The sequence below is a fragment of the Channa argus genome, chromosome 1, assembly GCF_033026475.1.
Source record: "Channa argus isolate prfri chromosome 1, Channa argus male v1.0, whole genome shotgun sequence".
Lineage (NCBI taxonomy): Eukaryota > Metazoa > Chordata > Actinopteri > Anabantiformes > Channidae > Channa > Channa argus.
The window spans coordinates 33751951-33776859 of NC_090197.1; the positions used below are offsets into that span (position 1 = coordinate 33751951).

Consider the following 24909-nt stretch of genomic DNA (forward strand, 5'->3'; position numbering starts at 1 on the left):
TTATTAATAATTCGAGGAGATTCATGCCCAGAAATATTTATTTCTTACTGAAGTGGAGCTCCCCTTTTTGTACATAAGGTGAAATTGAAACATATACTTAGTATTTCATTAACTTTGAAATGGTACTTTTATTTATAGTGGAGTATTTTTAAGCAAGTACTGCATTTTAGTATTATGTTTGCGTACTTCTTCCATCTCTGGCTGTTACAGTATTTTCCAAGTAGAAAATACAAAGAGTACAAACAATCCAGGCAGTCAAGGATGTAGTAGCTCAGGGAGACAGATCATATCATGAAATCTGGCAAAGCCTGAATGATCTTGTGAGAAAAGGACCTGCTAGTGAAAAGCAATAAGAGCTGGGGGGAGAGGACTGGTGATGTTTTAGTCCCAGATAAGAAAGCAGTGGAGAGTGTAGAGAAAGAAGTCTTAACAGGTAGAGGTGAAAAGAGCTCTTACATCTAGTCAGGAGATTTCAGTCTTTGATGGAAAATACTGAGTTCAAATTCAACTACAGAGGGGGAAAGTCCAACAGCATGTAATCAGTCACTGGGTGTAGTCCCTTAACATAATGGAAGTTCTCTGTACTTTTGTCCGGATCAAATTAGGATAATAACTTATTATTTAGCTCATTTTGATTGGTAAACGTTTAAATAGAAACAAACCATTGTTCCCCCCACATGTTTTTCCACATAATAAGCTTGATTAAACGTCCTCCTGGGATTGTGTGGACCGGAGCCAATTGCTTACCCTCTGTCCTGTGAGTCATCTTGCACCAGTTCGGAGGCTGTTAGAGAAAACCAACCAATTTTCATTCTTTTTAGTACTTTGTCGATCTAAAGGAATTCCCAGCAAAGCTCCATCCAACGTGGGTCAAAGTGGGTTATGGAGTCATATGTTAGCGCATTATAAGAAGGGATGGTTTTAATGTTTCGGTCACCTGATCAATTTTATGTATGGTGGGATATTTGTTATTAAATCCTGGTTGTATATACATTACTTTGAGTGACATATGTCATGTAGGAGAGGAAAATTTATAACACACATTCCAATTTGCAGACAGTTTGGAGAAGGTGCCATTGATTCAAACCATTTTATGGAATAAAGTTTAGTACGCTACTTTAGTACGCTGAATTATTCATAAGCTTTGGCAGCTTTTTTTTCCTAAACACGATGGTGCACAAAATGCCAGAAAGTATAAAGAACCATAAGAATAAAGTAGAAAAAAAAACTACTGATCCTGAGTTACCAGCAGAATCTGGTCACCAAGTGATCATCGCACTAGACAGGTTTTTTTTTTACCTAAGACCTTGTAGGTAAGAACCAGAATCGGTCTAATTCAGCTGCTCATCATCTGCACTTGTGAATCATACCCATCCAGATGTTTACATCCAAGTATTTGTGGCCTAACAATGTCTGTGTACAGAAAGTGCCACAGCAAAACAAATGACCCTGGAAACAGCCCACTCACACAGTGCAGAAACCAAGTGGCACTAACACTTTACTTAGTGAGCGGCACTTGTGTATTTTAAAGACAAACTTCTCATACTGTGACTTGAGTTGCACTGAACTTCAGCAGCACTGTGTTTATCTCAGAAAAATACATTTTCCCACTCTTCACTCCTCCACATGCTGCTGTACAAAGCAGAAAAAAGTGACTCACTATTTTACATAAAACCCTGGATGAAACTGTCATTATAGGGCAATTATATTGGAGAAAAGTTACTGTAGGAAAGGCATTGATTCTGTCAACAGCAGCTCCCACCTCCTGCTGCCACACAGCTGGGCGGCTGTCCTTTCTGCAGCTCTTTGATTGCAGCACTACACTGTATTGGGAAAAAAGGGCTGTAATGTTGAGGAAATTACTTTGAATAGGGTGAAATTGAGACACAAAGTGGTAATTACCAGACACTCTGCTGTGTGGCAATCATGTGCAAAGGCTGATTGTTGGCCTGATGCACATGCTCAGAAACCACATGTGCATTCACACGCGTGCACATACAAATGACATGAACTGTGTCATATCTGACTGCTTCCCATTTCTCTTTTTAGATGAACACATACTTTTAAGCTGGCTCAACTTAAAACCATGATTTTCTTGCTTCCATAAATATGTAAATAAATATTTCAAAGTCATGTTATGAGATATTAAAATGATCAACTGATTGAATTAGTTCACTAAACATTGGATATTAGATCGAGCCTGCAACATCTCAGTCATGCTGTGCAGCTTATTTGGGCATTATTATGAATGGCAAGTTATCAATTTTTAGCATAACCATAGTTGTGTTTCAATAGGCCACCTACTACCTACTGGCTTAGTTATGACTTAGAAGTGTAGGAAATGGGTGACATCTAATGGCTGTAGTAAATATTACAGGTGCCAGAGTTGCATTTCATGACATTTTCAATTTGACAAGTTTCTGTTGGGAGGAGGTTTGGGTGGATGGTTGGGTGACAAAAAAAGTCTTTAAAAGGAGAAAATATATGTCATTAATATAATAAAACATAATGAAGTGTAGAAGCAAAACGCAGGGTTAGGGTTAAGTGGAAGTTTAATAGAAGTGAAAAGACTAAGACATCAAAACAAACTTCACATACATGTGCTTGTATACAAGTCAATGATGCTGATTCTGATGAGAGGGGTATATGTACTGATTCTAGTTTAGTCTATTATTTGAACAAGACACAAATGAAGTTGACAGCACTGTTTTTTTATGTTATTCTGTGATTCGATCCCCGGTCCCGGCTATATGTCGAAGTGTCTCTGGGCAAGACACCAAACCCTTAACAACCCATTCCCATCCCCAGCTGTGCAATGCCGGTCCAAGCCCAGTAGAAATCGGGCAGGGTCACTTCTGGAAGGAATTCTGACGTAAAAACTGTGCCAAATCTCCATGCGTACAATGATCCTCTTTGGCGACCCTGAACTCACGGGATAAGCCAAAAGGACAAAAAATAATCATTCTTGACTATGTCTTGTCATTGGTTTCCATTTTGTAATGCCATTATTGTTGTCCCATTTTTAGTATAAATATTTCTTGAATTCTGCAATTTAGATGTTACTATTAAAGTCCATTATTTCTCTGTGCTCTTTAGTGTTGTAGTATGATAGTAATGAGATAAAACCACACTAGGAGGATACTACCAGGCCTGGTCTACAACAACTACTATTACTGTTACTATGAAGAAGAAGAATTGTGGTAACTTAAAACAAACAAATATTCTTTTGTTTGTATTTATTTAAAAGAAGAAGAAAATAAAAGATTTATCGTATGTATTTTCAGATTTTTCAACAGGCACAGTTCAGGCGCCTTGTTGTCCTCTGAAGGACCCTTTCATCATTTTAACATGGCGACGTCCATACGTGTGTGCTGTGTCCTCCGCATCACACTTGGAGGTGAATTGTTTGTCTTTTCATTTATTCCAAAACCTCGTGTATAAATCTACGCATGTTTGCTTAATTTATATGGTTTAGTTATATTTTTCAAAATACGAGTTACCCGCGTACAGCTTGTTGTCGCTGCCAACGTTAGAGCTTAACTTGCAGTGAACATCTGTATTTCAAAGCGATGCCGTTTAGGAACACAGTTGGTTTTGTTTAAGCACAGATTTGGTGGCTGGGGTTGTGTGTTTCTTGCAAGCAGCCTTGAATCCATTTTATATTTTTTTTTCTTTAATTAAAGATGCTCCCGATATTATCATTAGATGTAGTCGCCGCCGAGAAAATAACATAGGACAAATTCTGTAATAGACGAATTCGTGCATTAATTCTGCATACATACTTACAAAGGCACTTTATCCCAGTAAAGTCTTATCTGTTACTTTAACGTTATTCAGTTAGATTAAACTGCGGCCCAGTTTGCAGTAGAGAAGCTAAGTATATTGTGGCGTGCCTTCTGCCTTGTGAGTTAAGCTTTTTAATGAGTTGATTTAAAATAATTCCTCTGTATGTACCTCAAACCTGCTTTATGTGATTAGCATGTTGCTGTTTTTATACCTCTCTTTGGTGATGTTTCTGGCTCTTTCAGGTGTGGCACCACTCCGTACCATAGGAGCACTTCAGGTATCCCAGTTGGTGGGTCGAGCCTCAATCCCCTCTCTCCCAAGACACCATGCACTTCCATTGTCCCCAGCAACTGCATGGCAACAAACCAGATATGGCAGCTTCTTCAACAAGTGTAAGTACATCAGAAAATTTATTTTTCAATCTTTCTTGTCCATATGTGGAGTAATAACTAGATTTCTTAAAGGATCTGGAAGGTAGTTTGTTTAAATGCTGCAAGTGCTTTCAGGTTGGTTGACAATTTATGATTTATTGCTTTAAAATGACGTTTCCGTGACGTGTAAATGTTCCTTGCATAATGTAGATGATGCCACAGAATAAATTTGCACATATGCTAAAAAATCTTGTTGGTTTCAACATGCAGAATTATTTGGTCTTAGTGATTGAAAGATCTATGGCTCAGATAAACATGCTCAAAATCTTAGAAATTGAACTGCAGGTTGGTTTAAACAAAACACTGAAGTTCTGCTTTTCAGATATGTGGATGGTTGTGGTTGAAGGTTGCACCTGTACCAAATCTTCAAGCGAGTACATTTATATGGACTTTAATAACCAGGTTACAGTCAGCTTTCTCTGGAAAGTGAAAAGCTTGTTTCTGAAATCTGGGTAGGGGATTAGGAAAACCTGATTTCTTTGTATATGTATACGCATAACCAGGTTTCTAATTGGATTTCTCCAATTGCGCATGTGAGTAACAAAATGCTGAGCACACCCAGCTGTGCGAAGCAATGAATGAAAGTAGAGATCATTAACAGGAAAAGCTGCCTTCTTTTTTAATACAAATTCTGTCTAAAGTCTGACAGAAAATGTAACTAACAAACTGCCTCGAAGAAGTCAAAATAAGTCACGTTCCCCACCGGAATTTTTAAATTCAGACAGTTCCCGTTTCCGTGGATCAGATTCATGTGTCTGTGGTCCAGGCTAATAATTGTTTTTAGTATACCTGTATATCACTGACAAGATTTTATAAACAGTCTAACAGGGCACCATGGGACCCTTACTGATATTAAAGTTTTGCTTATGTCAGCATATTTTAAACTCCAACTGGATTTTTATTTTAGAATTAAGTCTTGTCTTTCCTTTAAAACTAAAAAGAGACTAGTTTCTGCTACCTTTCTGTCTGTATTAGACTATGGTGATGTTTTCTACATGCATGCTTCATCTCAGAGCCTACATGCGCTGGATAACTTTTATCATAGTGCTGTGAGTTATCACTAATTCAAAGCCTCTCACACATCATTATTTGTTAAATGAACAAGTTGGATGGTCCTCCTTGTCACTGGGCAGATTGAAGCACTGGCATATTTTGATCTACGAGGCCATTTACGTCTACTCCGTCAGTATCTTTTAGATTATGTCAAACAGAATGGTTCAGGAGTTAATAGTCTCAGGTGTCATTGTTTCAAAGTATTGTAGTTAATGTTTAAATCATTGTTTTATTGTATGTTGGGAAGGAGATTTTTAATGTCAATGAGGTTTTTCCTGGTAGAATAAAGGTACAGTAATATAATACATCTCTCTATATCTTGCTTTGGGATAAAATGAACGCACAGTTTCACGTTCCATTGATTCTATGTCTGTGCTGATATAGGCAAAGTTTTACTTGTATTGTTTGACTTTGCCAGTTTTTTCACTTATGTGGAAGCACTTTCAGATGAGTCTTAATCGTTATATGTGCTGCAGGTATTAAAGTGGACCTGCAGTGCTGTAAGGCCAGAATTTATAGTTTTGGTTAATTACAGCTGGTGATTACACATGTGTGAGAGTCACACACTCACACCGATGACCACGGCTGCTGTACAAGGTGCTCGCCTGATCCATCAGGAGCAGCTTAGAGTTCAGTGTCCTTGCCCAGGGACATTTCAACACACAGCTGGGAGGGACCGGGAGTCGGCCCATTGACCCTTTGGTCCATGGATGACTGCCTTACCAAAAGAGCCACAGCTACATATAATGAGGAGAGAATACGTAACTTAAAATGATTAAGTGTGTGTGTGTTCACAGTGACGGCTGAGCAGTTGTGGAAAGGTGTGTTGGCGGAGTCAGGTGCTGGGGCCCGGAAAGGGCGAGGGAAGAGAACTAAACGTAAAATGAAGAGAGACCTGAACAGAGGGCAGAACATTGGAGAAGGTGAGATATATCTGTCTGTCAGCTGTTTGTGTCTCTTAAACTTTTCTTTGTTCGCAAGAATTCTAATTTGTCTTTGTGTTGTTCAGTTGTGTGCTGCCCCTCAAAGGGCACCATGAGTGTGTCAGACTAATACTAATGACACACTAAAATATTTATTACTGGTGATTAATATACAACATTGCTCTACCAAGAAGAGGGATTTATTAATTCTGCATGTTCTTTTTTCCTGTTTGATGTTGTTTTATTAATTCCTATTAGTCTTCATGAAGGCTCAGAGTCTGTCTTTTGTCTAGTCTGTCTAATAAATGTCATTTATCTATTTCACTATTTCTACTTTTCTTTTGAATGATCTCATTTTAAAGGATAAACTCAATGTTTGTAAGCTTTAGCACAGTAGCAATGGGGGAAAACAAAGTTTCTGAGATTATAGAACCTGTACACACATTATATGTCCCTTTCTATTTACCTATTTATTTTATTAGTTCTTTAAGTTATTGAAATGGGAACTACTATATTTTTTAACTGATGCTCCTTCAGATGTCCATATGGAAGACATTTTCTTTATCTGTATTTATGTATTGTATTTATTTCCTTTTATTGTTTTTATATCTATTTTTTTTTTTTTTTCCCCTTGTGACTTTTACCCGCAGGTCGTGGAGGTTTTCTGTGGCCTGGTCTCAATGCCCCGGTGATAAAGGATGGTGCTCTGCAGAGTGTGAGTCAAAGAGGCGAAGCCGAGCAGCAGGAGGTTCAAGCTGAACTGGGTACAGAGACAGAAATGCACCAAATACTTTAAACGGGCTTCAGTTTCTGTAATCACAGATAAGCAGGACTAAGATAAAAAGTGACATACAGACATACAATTGATCAGTAAATTTACTCATTTGATTTTACCCCAATTAGATATTATCACAGCTACCACACAGTTAATTTATTTTCTGCTGAAAACTACTGAAAATCAACGCTATATACTTTTTTCATTGGCTTTTCAATAGCTACCAGAAAAAAGGAACATCAGAAATTAAGTCTTGAGAAGCAACATCTGTGAGACAGAAATTATCCATTTGTCACCACCGTGACCTCATTTGTTACCAATCCACACACCTGTGGCATCTGTATATTCTCAGGTCTTTGTGCTAAATGTGTTGTTTGTGTCTTTTCGCAGTGCGTCAGAGGGATGAGTGGGAGAGAAGGAGGAGGATGAAGGTGAAAAGAGAAAGAGGGTGGACTGGAAACTCCTGGGGCGGTGTCAGTCTGGGCCCCCCTGACCCTGGACCCAATGGAGGTACACACAGCCACACACCCAGTGTAAAAATGTATAAAGTACGTTTGTTTATTTTACAGACATCTATTTACCATCTTGGATTAGAAAAATCGTCTGTTTTGAAAATGTCAGGGTGGGTCTGTGCAGTGTCTGCCCTGCTTAACATCAAGTCTTAAAATACCCTGAAATATCAGCGGCCACTTAATGTCCTGTTGAATTACAAACTTTGTATAATAAAGCAATCAGCACATAAGGCTTGTTGAACAAAAAGCCTAACACGGGTCCAATCATAAGAGCTGGATGTATGGGAGCAGATTTATTTAAAGATTTCATTTGCTGATTTCTTGCACCTGTGCTGCCCTGTTGGGTACCGGGTACTTTATTTACACCACAAGGAAACTGCTTTGCTTTTTGCTCCACTATAAAATTGAAAGACATCCAGCTTGGTTTTATATCTAACAAAAAATAGCTTGAAATGCATTTTCTGCATAAAACATAACTGTTAATCAGTTATGTAAACTCTTGCTTTTTTGAGTAATTCTCTATGATGGCATTGAAAAGGGTTTCTAACAGAATAAACCAAAAACAAAAAAATCAAGATGAACCTCTTTTTTTGGATGCTTCATGTTGTTCTATACATTTATAATTTCCACTGCCCTTATGATCAACAAGAATGAAACATAAGCAACTGGAGCTGGGGTTTACAGTTTTATTTTTTGATCTCTTGATGGTGCCTCTGTACCCCCCTGAAAAACACATCTGAGAGGGATCTCACCAGCTCAAGCCTCTGTACGTCTCCTTAACGACGCCCTGTAAAGAAAGAGAAATCTAGCACCAGCTCTGGATAAGCAGTGATAAGTCGACTTCAGGAAGCGGCAGGTTACATAGGGACCATTGACTCCATCTCCAACACACACACACAGCTATATACCAGATGCACACTAAGTGGTATAGGATGAGAGGACACCATGATGACTGTATTGTGATGGAAAAAGAAGAGACCAATAGAGGAGTAATGAGGGGTGTGTGTGGGTGAGAGTGTGACAGTGACAGAACAGCATGCTGACCCTTTACTACTGATGAAGGATTCAACAAAAGCTTAAAAGGGAACTGTTTGCTTATTTAGTAAGAAATCTTTGTCTCACTATTGTTCTGTTACAATTTGTCTTTATATCACACCTTTCATTTGCTCTGACTTTGTTGCTTTTTCTTCTGTCCTCTTCTTCGACTTGGTAGCTTTCTCCCTAGTCTTCTTTCTTTCTTTCTCCTTATCGTCATTTTTTTTTTTAGGTTTACACTCAGTCTTTGTCTCCTCAGTTCCCTTTTCCATCAGCTTCCTCTTTTGGGTGCTTGTCATTTTTCATATTCGTTCTGTACAAGAAGCCCACACAAACCCTACGGTTTCTATTACATATTTCCATGTCAGGAGATTAGTTCACTGCTTTGGTTCATAGAAAATAGGCTGAGTATTAAAGTAAAACACACTTTATTCAAATCGGGAAACTTTAGGTTTCTAGCAGTTTAAAGAGAACAGACCTAGAAAAAAAAGACACAAAAGATAGAAAAGCTTTCAAAAAAATGAGGAGTAGAATGAGTTGGATTTGCATATGGGAAATATGGTGCCTGAAAAAGATACAAACAGCAATAGACCTGCAGACATAAGGCTCCAGCCTTATGTCTTCCAGCCCTGCTATAGACTAGCTTCTGTCAAAGTGGATAATTTCAATACTGATCTCACAGTACAATTGTGGTTATTAACAGTGTTTTTGGTTCCTTTTACCAGACAGTCGAGTGATAAAAATATTAATTTAGTCTGCAGCAAAAGCTGATTTCTTCTGATCATATTTCTGTCTCCTTGCTCTCTAATGCTCGTATGCTTGTCTTTCTGTATCTCAAATAAGACAAAAAATAGTTCTGCAGTGCTCAACAGAAGAATACATTTAAGTCAGACATTTTGTGCGATTTATACACACTTTTAACAAGTGAACTTCAGTCTTCAGCTAGAGATGTGAATATAAAATGGACCATGTAGAGACAAGAAAAGGGATGTGACTGATGCTCCGGCCAAAATCAAGCGGTACCGTGGGAGGCGGGGCAGAGGTGAGATATACGAAGCATGTTTGTCAGGACTGTCTGATGGAAAACAGGTAGTTTAAAACGAGTCAGAGTCACGGTGCTGATTAACGGTGATCAAAATTTTAAAACCAAGCTGATATCTAATCTGCATAATCCCAGCGCTTGGTTTGGTGCAGTGGATTTTCCTGCTCTTACAAATGTAACATAATTATTGTCATGCAGGAGTGAGATTGAATAGGGGATGGAATTCAAAATATAATGCAAACTAAATATAAATTTAGGATTTTTTGCTGTCATCTAAGCTGTGACTTTATGTACCACTGTCAGTTTCTGTTTTCTAATCCGTCTCTGACCTGTTTCTCCACCCTCCATGTTTTAATGTCTTGTTACTTTAAGCAGCTCCACCATTTCCATATTTTAGACATTTATTCTTACTACCGCATTACTGAACTTAAAGCCTCTGGGTTTCACTGGGGACATTTTGATGAAGATCTTAATGCAGGGAAGTTTCCATCCACAATATAAATCAGTGCTGCCATTTTGTAGGGATTTGTCCATCCATCATTGGTACCACTTATCCTGTTCTGGAGCCTATCCCAACTGGTGAGAGGCAGGGTACAGCCTATAAAGCTCGCCAGGTTATCACATGGCCACAAGTTGAGACAGACAACCATTCATGCTCACATTCTTGAGTGGCACAGAAAGAACATGGCACTGAGAAAGGGCCCAGCCAGCAGGTTCAAACCCAGTACCTTATAGGTGGGATGCAGTAGTGGTAATTTTATCACCATCATGCCGTCATGTAGAGACATAAATGGACAAAAATGAAATCCCAAGCCCTGCCTCAGGACAGTTTATAGCAGGAGATTTTTCAAAAATGTTGATTACACTGTGCTGTGAACTTCCTGTGAAGCACGTTAAGTTGTATCTGCTGATTCCTGATTCCAGCTGATTCACTCCTGTACCAAAGCCTTGTTACATCTTTAAAACTAGAACGGAGAACGGAGTTGAGTTGAGTTGTTTAACTCAAACTGCATACAGATGAGCAACAAGGTTCTTTAGTCACAATCAGCACATCTTCTTGCAGCTTCATTTTGTTCTCGCTTGTTCAATTGCCTCACATCTTCCTTAGTTTTCTTTTCTCTCATTTCCTCTTGATATTTCCTCTCTCTCATCCCCGTGCTAACAAGGTTTCTCACACCTTACACTTGCGCTCCCTCTTCGTCGCGAACAAACACTTTGTTTCGTGTACGCTCTAGTCTGGCAGTTTCTCTTGCACACAAACTGTTGTGAAATAGTTTGTTTCTTACAGAAGGTGGACTGTCATCCCAGTGGAGAGCTGCATGTTTGTATTATCCGTTGACTTTTTGAGTCGGCTCCATTTTTGTTGTTAATTGGTTAATAATGAACGTGCTGCTGTTGGGAGAGTAACATCTTTCTAAGGTCATACGGTATAAACTGTTGACTTGTTACATTGCTGCAAAGGCTTCTGGGTAGTTGTTTGGCTAGTTGAATGTGATTTAATGTCTTTATAGCATGTGTACCTGTGGGTAAAAACTTTTTTTTCTTCCCTCTCGCCACAGAAACCTATGAGGACTTTGATTCACGCGTCATTGAGGTGAGTGTTTTTTTGTTTTTGTTTGTTTGTTTGTTTGTATGTCTTTTGCTATTAATCTGGAGGTTTAAATTATTACCAGCTAAAATTGTCAGTCAACATCGGTCTTCTTGTGACTTTGACGTCTAAACAGTACATCACAGAACCTCTATAGATTATGTTTAGCTTTTTTGTGTAATATGATGAAAACCACAATTTCCGCTGAAACTAATGTTTATAATGTAATAATCTGTAATAAAAGGAATATATATACAACCCCAATTCCAGAAAAACGGTGAGACGTGTAAACGTAAATAAAAACAGAATTCAATGACTTGCAAATCTCATCAACCCATTTTATTTGGAATAGAACACATAAATATCAGATATTGAAACAGAAATTTTAACATTTTATAGGAAATATGAGTTTATTTTGAATTTGAAGCAACACACATCTCAAAAAGATGGAAGAGGGTGAAGTTTATTGTCCACTGATAAAAAGCTGGATGGTCCCTCTCCTCTTTAGTCTGCAGGACATGGCATCCATAGTTTCCAAAAAGAATTTCAAATTTTGATTCATGTGACTACAGATCAGCCTCAGACCATTTTAAATTAGGTTTGGCCCAAAGAACATGATGGCGTTTCTGGATTGTCTTCAAATATGGCTTTTTCTTTGCATGTTACAGCTTTAACTGACATTTGTGGATTGCACAGTGAACTTTGTTCACAGATAGTGATTTCTGGAAGTGTTCCTGAGCCCATGCGTCCAGCAGGGAATCGGGCCTGTTTTTAATGCAGTTCTGCCTGAGGGCCCGAAGATCTCACACATCATGTTTTGACCTTCACAGAGATTCCTCCTGATTCTCTGAATCTTTTAATTATATTATTTGTTTTTGATTTGCGCCAATTATTTGGTGTCTGCTTTTATCATTCAGAAAACACCAGCTAAAACAGCTGTTCTGGCAGTGAACAAGTGTGTAGCAAAACTCACTTTTATTGTGATTTACTTCTCTCACCCTTTAAGAATATGAGAATGGAGGATGCTTTAGAGAGGGAAACCGTTTTCAGAAAAGCTAGCTGCAGGTGAGCACTGAAATTCATTTGCAGTATTTTATGCTCCCTGAGGCCAAATGGGGTAATTTGACATACCTTCTTTCATGTTTGATGCACAAGAGAAACAAATCTTCAGCTTTAAGGTGATATTCAGTCTAAAGATGCAGAGCTTCTACAATAGGAAGACACATCACCTAATTCTTGTTCAATGCCATCATACATTCTTGTGACACTAAATTATAGTGAGTTGTGACCGCATGCATGCTTCGTGTTGAGAAATATGCTTGTTTAAGGGCTAGAGAAGCCAGTTTATTAGACTTGGAGCTGAGCTGGAAAAAATTGTCATCATGTTGTCAACAAAAGGCTAAATTTATAAAAAGGAACTGCTGAGTAGTTGGACCAGCAACCATACTATATAACACGCAAACTGAGAAATCTTAAAAGCAAAGTGTGTGGGATAAGCTCTATGGACAGACCCACTTCATTTTGAATTCATTCTGTCATGCTATATTTTACCATAATTCAATTACCACTAATGGATCCTACTGAACTAATGAGGGTAATGCAGCAATGTGACACACAAACACACACACACACACACACACACACACACACACACACACACACACAAAGAATCAAATGTTTATGTGCTCCACACATGCAGTAACCCAGCACAAGGGAACATGTGTACAGTACATCAATGTGTTGTACATCATTTAGCGTTCTGCCCATGTCACTCACATTGGCAGGAAATCAAAGCACAAAAGTATTATTAATGCTGCTATTTATACCTGCAAATTAGAAGTGTGAGTTTTCTTTACGCTGTTTTATTTGGGTTTTCATTTAATTTTTTTTATTGTGTGTTTTGCAGTTCATGACTGTTCTGTATGTGTTTTTTTCTATATGCATCAGTTTGTACCGCATGCACATAGTATTAGGTTGTGTGCGCATGCATATGTAACGTTGATAGTCTTCTCCTGACCTTGCGCCCATGTAAATATGAGTGGTGTCACAGGCACTGACTCCCCCAGAAACTGATTTAATGCTTCCATCTCCCTCTAAAAATAGTGTGTGTGTGTGTGTGTGTGTGTGTGTGTGTGTGCGTGCGTGTGCCTGAGTATCTGAGCGTGTGCATGCCTCTATAAATTCTGGCTTAATGAATTGAAAAAGGCTAACTGGAATAAAAAGGCTTGCCTCCCAAGGACAACAACACTGGCATGCCATTAGTGAGCACGTCCAACAGGAGGAGAGGAGGAGGATCAAAGTGAAGGGAGAGTGATGAGGAAAATGGTGTGGAAGTTATGAAGTAAGGTCAGTGAGAAGGCAGCAGGTCAAGACTGATGCAAGATTCTGTGTGCCATTAAAAATAAACATTTTTAGTAAAGAAAGTTGTTAATTCACTATATAATCTAGAATGTTCAATAAACAAACACAGCTATGCTCAGAAATTATACCTAGCAGTATTCCTGTTTAGGGTTTGTACCCCAAACATAATGATTTTCAGCATATTTAATGGACATTGGTGGAAAATTTTCAATAGCAACACAACTGTTTTCCTCATTTCAAATCTCGCAAATATAAAAAGTTGTCTATAAATATAAACTGTCACATACAATTGTGCCTGAATTACAACAGTCTGAAATAGGCACAATTGTTAACTAAAGTTTTATGACGGTCAGTGTTGATAATTATTAACAGTCCAAAATCATTGTAAGAGCGTAATTCACTATTATGTAAAATTTCCATGATAATTAGAATTATTATGTATTTAAATTTTGGGGGTATTATTTCTTTTCCACATGGAGATTGTGGCAGTACACATAGCATCTTTAACATGATCACGACTAGTTTCTGCTCTTTAGATGATAAAATAAGGTCAAGTAATCGCAGTAGCAAAACTTTAAAAAATTAAATAAATAAATAAAAGTAAAATATATTACAGTGGTTAAAATGGCGGTTTACAATGGGAAAGGGGTTGTTTGGTTGTGGTGGGCTATGGGTTACCAAAGGGAGTCAGCAGCAGTACAAAAGCTAACTAATAACCTAGAAATTTCCCTCAAGAATTGATGAAAATTAAAATGACGTTAAAAAGAGAATCACTGGGGGGCTAGAAATACATGTACAAATGCTGATGTTGCTCATTCGTTGAATGTTTAAATAATCAAGAGGTTGCTAAAATGTTAACCAGAATCACTTAATACTGTGATATGTCAGTGTCACATTTGCTCCACGTTTCCTCCAAGTGGTCAAAAAGTGAACTAGGACAAGGGAGAATGTACTGTACAAATTCGGCACGGACTATGTACAAAGATGTCAGTTGGCTGTTACTGAGTTGAGGACGGGGGAGAGGGACGACAGAGAGCAGATGAATACGTAAAGAAAGGGACGGGAGGAGAGTTGAGAGAGAAGTGATGTCCGTGGCCTTTCCAAGTACCGCAGCCACTTAGACAAGACTCAGTGATTTCATTAACAGAGATGGAGCGTCGTCAGTGTCACAGCAAGGTGGAAGAGGGCTTCCCTATCCCTTATCTCTTATCCTCTATCCTTTTCCTGAAGTTGACAACCTTGAAAGTTTTGCTGAAAGTAAACAGACTGCAGGCTGCATGAGAGCAGCTTTCAATTTGATTAGCTGTTTTAACAACCAAGTGGGGCTTACTGAGGCCTGTACACTAGTAAATACTTAAAGTGAAATTCATATTAAGGGCATTAATATTAATTGATTATTAAATTGTTAAAAGCGATACTTATTTTGGTAATGCAAGCTGTTAAAACTCCACTTTCTGTGTAATTTGAATATTCAGTTCTTAGTCGGAATCAAACGTTTTTTTGACAGACACAGTACTAGGAATTTGTCTTGGTGTCAGGTGCATATATATAATCTAGAATATAAAGTTAGAATGCAAAGGTGTGATAGAAAACAAATATAAAGTATTTACACAAATACATTTTCATAAATGTATATGAAAGCTTGCAGTTTTGCTTTTTAAAGCAAATCTGGGAAACACAACTTTCACTAACAATGTGATATCTGTCCACGTCTGCAAGAGTAACAACAGTTACTGCAGGGTGAGGTGTTAATAGGTGATATTTTTACAACAGTATTTTGGTCTGTACAGCACAGAATGGAAGGGATGTTGGTAGATTTGCAACGTAAAGTTCCTCCACTAGTTGGTGTGTTGGCAAGTGAAATCCACGTGACCGAAATGATGTGTAATTGTGCAACAGCAAGTCACAGAGTGGCAAAGTGTTGGCAGAGGTTTGTGCTCTCACAGTACCTTCTGGTTCCACGTGCTGTAAACCCCCCCCCCCCCCTGCTGTGCAGCATACAGACAGAAAATCAAAGATGAAACAGAAGTGAGAGTGCGCTAGGAGCATCCTCCCACCACCATGCTGTCCTGCACCCGGTGTGGAAATGCTCAGCCCATCTGCTCTGCTGCTTGTGCACCACCGAAACTGCTGCATCTTCACCATGAAATGAGGAACGTAACGCCAAACTCTCAGCATCACTGGAGACATTTATTCGCACTTCTAATAGATGCCGGCTGTAAGAAGCTACACGATGCATTGGAACATGAGAATTAGTAACTCCCATCTGGTTGCGATCTTGTCAGATGTTCCCCAACTCCCCACGTGAAAGGATGCACTATGTACTGTAGTCATAGACGGGAAGTAGTTATAATTTAATAATACAAGTGTGCCCAGTAAGGTAAGAAAATGTGTCAAGCATGTAGAGACGGACACATTTCTCTCGCTGTGCGTGTGTGTTTTGAGTGTTTTGTTGGTACCCTGACCTCAATCCTTCTGCTGTGGCCCTACAGTCAAGCTCTGTGTGTTACATAATCAGAGAAGCTGGAGACAGATCTTGACTTTGAAGTTCCCTCAGCTGAAACCCAACCCTGTTCTGTCACCGTCGCTCTCTGATGGGGAAGAAAGTGTCGAGGTGAGCTGTGCTTTGTGGATCAGATAAGTCCCAGAAAGGCTGCTGGTGGTCCCTGTACAAGCTTCAGACAGACACACGGCATGCTTGGCTCCATTTCTGAAGTGGAGAGGCCTTTTTGTTCACAGCGTGACATTAGCACATATATTTCTGTGGTGATTTTAGATCATTTATAGTGTGAGTGCATTGAAGTTGGTTTAACTTTGAGTCCAGTTTGTTCTGTCTAAAACAAGGATGTGCGAGATGTTCAGCTGTGAATTTGTTTGGGAGGTGTTTTGGTGTGCAAAATGTGTCTCGCACATTAATTTAGCTTCCTCTTTTACTCATTGTTCCAGCTATTCTCTGTCGGCTTTTCTTAGATTGACCCATTTATCTTACTTTTTTTCTGCCTCTGTCTTTAACACACACACAGTGAGAGAAGCAGTAGCAGCTTTAAAGCTTTCAGTTATTTGTCTTTTAATATTTTTACATAATAACATCCTTTATCTAATATTTATTAAGTGTTTTATCCCTTCTTTACTTGTCGTCTTATCTGTCTGTTGTAAGTTAATATTCCTGTTTTTATGTTGTTTAAAATTAATTTGTAATCTATATTGAAACCTGCCTAACTTGCATTAAATTTATAGCTGCACTAATCAAAACTTTTTTATGTGGAAACTAGAACAAAGGTTGTAATATCAACATGGAAACAAATTAACTGACCAAAGTCTGCAGTTGTCATCCTTTAAGTGGAGCGTTTTAACACTTTTTCGCTCATCATACAACCCCTAAATATACTGAATTATTTTTGCTCTCAAGTGGAGAAGCTCATGACCAGGTATTTAATTTACGAGCTGATAGGGGCCAAAGCTAACCCAAAAGGAGAGTGAATATTAGACTTCCATGTTTCATGAGACCAGGATGTAACATATTTCTTGGATGTGTGAAAGTCCCTGTCATGTCACTTATGATTGGTTAAAACATTCCAAAATGTGTGAGATATTTGTGGATTTCTTCCTCTAAGGGGCGAAAATAAATGATTGAATGAATATAAATCTAAAATAATACTTACATTGTGTAAAAAGCTTAAAGTTTTTAGAGTGTTGAAGAAGCGTACAATGACTCATAATCTGTGCTCTCATTATCTTTATTACATCAGTATAATTGGCTCATAAGTAGAAGCTGGCTGTGTTTTATGTATCGTAGAGACATTCAGTAGGTCGGCTGCCTCTTACATCCGTGCTGAATTTATTTCTTAGCATCAAACTCTTCTCATTGTGAGTTCCTTCATTATACTGCAGCTCCGGCTTGTCCTCCACCATTTTTCTCTTATCTTCCCTTCTTACTTACACTCTGTCACATAATGTTTTCCTTCTCCTCCTCTCTGATCTGCCCTGTGCTATCGTTTGACCTCCGCATCTCTTCCTTTGCAGCTTTTTGTTCTCTCTCCTCTGGGGTGAAATCCTCCCTCCTCTCTTGCTCTTATTTCTTTTTTTGGTCCTGTCACTTCCCATCTTTCCCTCTGCTCCTTCTTATATCTGGTGTAACTTTGCTTCCCCCTGCTGGTTTACAGTTCATATTGCAGGCAGTTGATCAAAAAACGTGCGGAAAGAGAGGGTGCCACTAGATAAATTCTTGTAATATTTAAGTTTCAGCTGTGTCTAAGGCAAAGACTTTCGTATTAATGTAAACTGCGCATGCTTTCTTTTTAACTACACAGACCTACTTTACGCAAATCACAGAGCTCCACTGTGCAACAGCAGTCAGACAAATGTCCACATATGGGAATGACCGCTACCTGCATCAGCTTTGATGGAGACATGTTGTGCAAGGGTGGCGGCGAGTTGAGACAAACACACACACACACACTTTTAGAAGCCCTTCAGCAAAAAAGCTACTAGTGACAAATCCAGCGACTTGTTGGCCAGACTTTTTACTACTCACTTTAGAGGTGAGGTGAATATCTCTCTGTAAATGTGCTCTTATCTGGCTGTACCTCTTGTACTGTGTTCAGTATGTGTGTGGGGGGGAAAGGACAACTGCACATTGAATAGGGAATGAGCTGCAAATGTTTCTAAGGGACCAATCAGTAATTCCAGTTGTTTGTCCAAATAAATTAGTCTTTCTATTAAAGCTACTGTTAGACTTCTCTCCACAGAGGTCACAAGACTGGGTTTGTTGCAGTGTTTAAATTACTATGTATGATACTTTAGTCAATAACCTTTACATTTCAGAAAGAAAGGGGGCGGCTGTAGTTCAGTTGGTAAAGGCAGTCGTCCACGGACCACATGGTCACTGGTTGGATCACATGCCCAGCTGTGCAGTGCCGGTCCAAGCCTGATCCATGCGGACAATGATCCGCTGTGAACCCTGAACTCGCAGGATAAGCCGAAAGGACAAAAAAAATAAATAATAATTTACATTATTATTACAAAAGTGCATAATGACAGGTATAAGTGATAACATGTGGTCTTTGTATCCATACTATGTGATGTTAATGGTGTTTGTAGGCTGCATTCTTTTGGTACGAATTTCTCTCACAGCCACGAACACACACACACACACACACACATCTGCATTTAATTTGATGCTCAATCATCATTGTGAGTATCAAGTGTTGTTGAGTAGACAGAGTAGTTTATTTCTTTTGGTTGTTGTTTGTAGGTGAAGAGTGTGTTCAACATGACAGCTAAGGAGGGCAGGAAGAGATCGATCAGCTGTCTGGTCGCTGTGGGAAATGGCAACGGAGCTGCAGGTTTGATCAAAATTCACGCAACAATACTTAAAAAAAAGTGACGTAAAAGGAATAGAGTGATAAGGATTGAACATATTAATGTAAAGTATAAGAATTGGCTTTGAATTTATTGTAATTATTTTTTACATTATATACTTTCCCCCTTCTCTGTAGACACAGGGAAGACGGTTTTCAAGCCTCTTAGTGAGCAGCTAAGCAGCAATAAACTAAGCCCCTTTTTGTTCTCTCAAATCTCATAATGGCACAATATTCGTGACGTGAGAAACTCATAATTAAAAAGTCAGCACTAATTTATTTGAAACAGTACAATCTAGGTTTAATTAGTTTCATCACTGTCACACTGAACACTGTGCTCTCCGAAGGTTCTAAACCAATTTTTTCTTCCTCCCACCAGGCTTTGCACTGGGTAAAGCAGCAGACAGAACCACAGCTTTGAGGAAGGTAAGACCACAAGCAAACTGTCATCAAGTCAGTTTTTGTGTATTTTACTGTTGACTGAATTTTTGTATTTGCAATACATAAATTTGATGCAGTCTCGACTCAAGGTCACCTGCATCACAAACCTTTTATTATCCTTTTTATTTTTATTATAATTTAGTCTCAGCTTCCCAACTGACATGTTTCAGCAATTCTAAGTACAAAATGTTATTAATAATAATAATAATTTAATAATTTAAGTAAATCCTCTGTATTTGTTTGTGATCTGCAGGCCAAGAACAGAGCCATCCACTACTTGTACTATATAGAGCGATACAACAACCATACCAGTAAGTGTGTGTGTGGTTCATCATTTCCCATCGTCTTTATTTACTTTGCCTCTTAGCTCTTTTACTCTTGGACCTCCTGTTTGATCTTCATTTTGAATTTAAATCCTGTTGTAGAGGAGAATACAGAACAGTGAGTCAAATCTGCAGTGCTACCTTAACTACTTGGCTGTTTAGGTTGAGAACAGATGCCATGACAGTTGCTCCCCGGTCTACAGGAGAAAATGAATGAGACTTTACTTCGAGAATGAAGGGCATCCAAAATTCTTTCACTTTACTCCTCCATCTCTTCCACTCATGGTGCACTCCACTTGTCCAACACTATCTGCTCATATAGCCACTTTGTACTCAAACAAGCAACATAATCCAAAAAATGGATTTGCGAAGGCAGACATGAGCGTTAAAATGCACTGCTTGTACTTTTTTGTTTTTTTCTTATTTTATAAATTGCAAAACTCTATTTGGCTGCTGCTGCTGGAGAGCCAAAAAGATTAATGTGTATGCGTGAGTCATCTGCCTCCACCGTGCCCACTGGAGGAGAAAGTTAGCTTCCTGCTTTGGCCTAAAACCAGACGTGTGTGTTCCTGTATTTCCACCCAGTTTGGGCTCAACGCTGTGGTATATTTAATTTTGGAGGTTGATAGAGAAAAACTGTCAAATCATTCCACATGGCAGCTCACACTGTGTGGCCATCTGTAACCTGTCTGGGCTGTTATGTCATCAGTTGTTTGTTTACTTCTTCATCCCAAAAATGTCAGAAAGCTGTTATTGAGTTTATGATTAAATTACATATTTTCTCAAATCTTTTTATAATTTTCTTACATTTATTGCACTGTAAACCATGATGCATGAAATTTGTAGAATCATTTTATATTTATTGATTAGCATGATTTAAGTAGTTCAAGTTTATTTAACTTAAGATTAATAATTTTTCTCAGAACTTCTAAACATTAATTGATCTAACTTAAAATCTTTTAACTTGGTCCTCTTCTGAGTCTTTTTGTTACAAAACAGCAAACATAAGTGCCACTAGCTGTCATTTTTGATCAAATAAGTTTCTATGAGGTCCCTGTTATCTGCAGCCACCACCCTGAAATCAGTGGTCCAGGCTAAATCTTCTAGTGTGTGTTCTTAAGAATGAAAAATTAAAAATCGGTTAAATTACTTTGGGACTCCCGAGTATAAATTTATAATTCTACCTATTTGAAAATCCTCCAGTGTGCACTAGCCCTAAGGCAACATATTTCAAAGCAATTTTCTAGTAGAGACAACTAAACTTTCATAATTAGAAGAATTAGGATTAGAAGCTTTATTGCTTGTGATTGAATACATAGACATGTTAAAATAATATTTGTGCACTACAGGTAACCCATCCCCCTGTGGGGAGCAGTGGGGAGCCACTGGTGGTGCCTGGGGAGCTAGTGCTGAGTGTCTCACTTAAGGACACAAGTGCTGCACGGGCTGGGATTTGATCCTGGAAGACTTCGGTATCCCAGCCTGATGTTCGATCCATTTGAAAAACAAGGCATCATCATCATCATCATCATCATCATCATCATCATCATCATCATCATCATCATCATGATGATGATGATGCCTTGTTTTTCAAATGGATCGAACATCAGGCTGGGATACCGTGGCTTTAAAAATATTCATGAAGTCCATCATATGGACATCCTCGACTTGGCTATTGAACAAATTGTTCTGCTGGAAAAACAAACCTGAAAACAGACGGGAAGGTGGATGTTGATAAGTTGGAGTCTGGTTCGGATCCGGCAGATGTTTCAGCTCTTCTGAGGACCAGGGGTGTTTTGCAAATATTCACATGGCTTCAGAAGACATTAATTAACAATACAGAGAAAAAAATAATTTGAATAAATAAAATGTGAATGCATCTTTGGTGGTTTCTCTTTTTGGGGGTTTGTCCCTTTTTCGAGCATAAAACCATCTTTTGAAGTGAAAAACAACCAAACAATGTTTAGTCAGTTTAGTTGAGTGCTGGACTTAATACTAAACTAGTACTTACTGAAAGACTGTTTTCGGCTCTGACCTTGTCACTGTTTGCATCTGTGAGTCAGACATCACATAAAGATGCGCATACTGTTCCAAATGAACCTGGACCTCCTGCAGCTACAGCAAATGTTCAGCTCCCTCTCTGCTGTGTGCCTGTATGCATGTGTGCGTGTTTGATATTAATTTTGCACTTCGCTCAGCGGGATGTGTCCTCTGAGAATCAGTTTATCTGGCTGACCTTCCAATAGCTCTTTTATTTTTACTGTCGCAGCACCCAGCTGCAAAACCTGATTAATTAGTAAGTTAAAAATCCACCTGGGTGTCTAGAGGGTGTCCACACAGCAGCCATCAAGTGGTTTTAAAGTGAGGTGACGCACAAAGACTTTTAACCTAAAGCCATGAAGCTGCACAGTTTTCTTATGCTTCACTCAGCAGCACACAGCTCCCACTGAGGGACTGTGTGTCTGAATAACTCATGAGCCTCGGCTGCTGCAGTGAGACTCTGGCACGTGGAAGGACATCTGGTGGGCAGGTAGAGAAACAAAAGACCCGAGGGAGAACAGGAGAAAGGATGCATAACAAAGCACAGGTGCCTTCACTTGCAAATGGCACGTGTGTAAATAATTCCACCCTTTGGAATATTTTGGCTGTTTATTATGTTTGTTCTGTCTCTTTCTCGGTGCTCCACAGCCAGTGCGTGTAATTCAGTTCTTTTTGTCTCCCCACAGTTTATCATGATATCGAATCCAAATTTAAGAGGACAACCCTGCGCATGAAGAAACATAATAAAGGTGAGCTTTGATACATAATGTAGCTGAGTTGGGATCAAGGTGAAAACTTGGTGTTAAAGAAACATAACAGTATTGAGAAATATAGACGATAATTGTACGGAGGTAAAACAGTGTAACACTTTATTTTACAAGTCTTGAATTAGAATCTTTGCTTTTGTACTTGCAATGCCTAAAGCATAAAGTTGAAAATAGTTCTTCCTCTGCTGTCAATAAAATGGGGCAACAGTTCTCAGGGCGGTAATGTAGACTGTCAGTTTCCCTATTAGCGTCTGCACATGAGCGCGCTGTGCCAGTCAACAAGCTGGAGTAATGGGGGCTGCACCAGGTGAAGCTGTGCAATATCTAATGGAAAACAAGACTAGCAAATTTGCCATCCTTTCACATGCTGCAAACACTGCAGCGGCTGTACAACAATAATACAAAAGTACTGCCCTCCCATATTAACCGCACATTGGGTTCTGAATGCTTCTAGAACACATGATCCACACTCTGAACCCTGAACACATCCACACAGTAGCAGGTGGCTAATGATATGGCTTATGTGTAGATACGGCGTTATTTTGTATTAATGTGAAGCCCACACATGAAGGAAAAAGAGAAGAGGTGTGATGCTTCCATTTTCATATTAGTGAAGTAACTAGACCTTTTTTCTGTTGGATTTCCTATGGACCTGGTTACTGGGAAAGAGAAGAGTCCATGTTTTGACTATATTATCCTGAACACTAAAGAAATGGAGATTTAATATTTTGTCAGTATTGTGCAGCCCTACCTGGAACTGAAAAAAACACTAATATCCAGTCTATAGTACAGTCTAGGAATAACAAGTATTCCTTTTTAAAACGGGTAGACATTGAAACATGAAATGGACAGACGTGTATCTGTCTAATGGTTTACACAAGCCCAGTGTCTATTTACCTACACTGAGATTAACCTGCAGTTCACACAGACATTACTGTAGGTCCTGTTTGTAGTTTTCACTGCCATCTTGTGTATGAGTAGTGTAGATGTTATGAGTGAAAAATCTCAGAGAATACACAAATACATATGTAAAGTATATACATGCCAGCATCACCATGAACTGTTCTGCAAATTTTACTAAACTGTTCAGAAATTACAGACCTTAAAAAAGAAAGTGTTACCCGTTATGTCAGTGAGGATTGCCCACAGGTTCAGCTGATTTTGCTTTAATATCTCAGATTCTGCAAACTTTTCCGAACATTAACTCACTGTCACTAAATCTGTCAATACTGCAGTACAAAACAGCTCAAATACAGTGGGTAATTACAGACTTAAATTATCTCTTCAGGTTATGGTCTGCACTGCCACCGGGCCGTCATTACTCTCTGCAAGCTGATCGGCATACAGGACATGTACTGCAAAGTAGAGGGATCTGTCAATCTCCTCAATATTACCAGGGCCTTCTTCACTGGATTAGCCAATCAGGTGAGGTCATGCTGGTACAGTGAGCGGGGTCCTCAAATTGAAAACGGGAATTTTTTTTGTGGAATATTTAATTTCTTTTTAATATCTGATCTCAGGTTCTACAGTATTCTTGGAGCCCTAATGACACTAAACCATTTTCCTCTTTTCTGTTTTTGATCACATTAGCAGCATATAATTAGTGGGATTGCAATGTGGCTCAGAGTCCAGTCTGGTCCAAACTAATGAATTGCACCCCACCTTCAGGCCAAAATTTGAATCAATTACTTCAGGACACACTGATACCTCTACCTCTTATCCCTCCTTCCCTCACCAGGAAACCCACCAGACGCTGGCCGACAAGAAGCAGCTTCATGTTGTTGAGTTCCAGTCAGAGCGAGGCCCACTGCCTGTGGTGGTGGCTTGTCCAAAAGATGGAGCACGAGCCGACCCAGAGCCCGAGGATGAGATTCCCAACACCCAACTGCACTGGGACGACGTCCGAGCCACGCAGGGAACGAAACGCTCAATCTGGGCTGGTGTCAAACGCACCATCTGGTAGTGTGGGAGTGGACTGATGAGTGGATCAGACCACAGGACAGATGCTTGGACTGGTAGGTGTCAGATGTAGGATCTGACTTTTGGCTTTGTTATGTAAAGCAGAAAACATGCCCGGAGCAACCACAATAAGCAGCTTATAATTGTGTTAATGTTCTCAAACAGAAAACTTCTCATTGGATGACACCTAACACATGTTTGACTGTAAACATAATCTACTTGGAATTGTTGCAAAATGAAGTGTGTACAATTGAAATAAAGTAGAGATTTGTAAAACTTGTGGCACTGATTACCTTTCTGACTCTTGAGCATTACGTAATGAATCATCTTAAATTTGCATAGGCCTCTTCTACCTTATGGGAACCAAAAGCATTTTACTCTGCCTCTCTGATTTGGGGTTTAGTGTTTTCCTCAAGGACATTTTGACAGGTGGAGCAAGGAATCGAACCAACAACCCTGGAGTTGGTGGGCGAATGCTTTACCACCTGATCCACAGACCCCCGAAAGATGTAA

General features: G+C 39.1%; 1 protein-coding gene across 1 annotated transcript; it reads left to right on the forward strand.

Moving 5' to 3' along the window:
• Nucleotides 1-3289: 3289 nt before the first annotated feature.
• On the forward strand, nt 3290-24676 carry mrps5 (mitochondrial ribosomal protein S5). The gene is made up of 12 exons (XM_067514197.1): nt 3290-3397; nt 4029-4178; nt 6068-6193; nt 6844-6957; nt 7359-7478; nt 11117-11151; nt 18761-18851; nt 19246-19292; nt 19561-19618; nt 22357-22419; nt 23726-23862; nt 24176-24676. Exons 1-12 carry the CDS (start codon nt 3349-3351, stop codon nt 24398-24400), a joined length of 1215 nt encoding a protein of 404 aa, XP_067370298.1. The 5' UTR covers nt 3290-3348; the 3' UTR covers nt 24401-24676.
• The last annotated feature ends 233 nt before the right edge of the window (nt 24677-24909 follow it).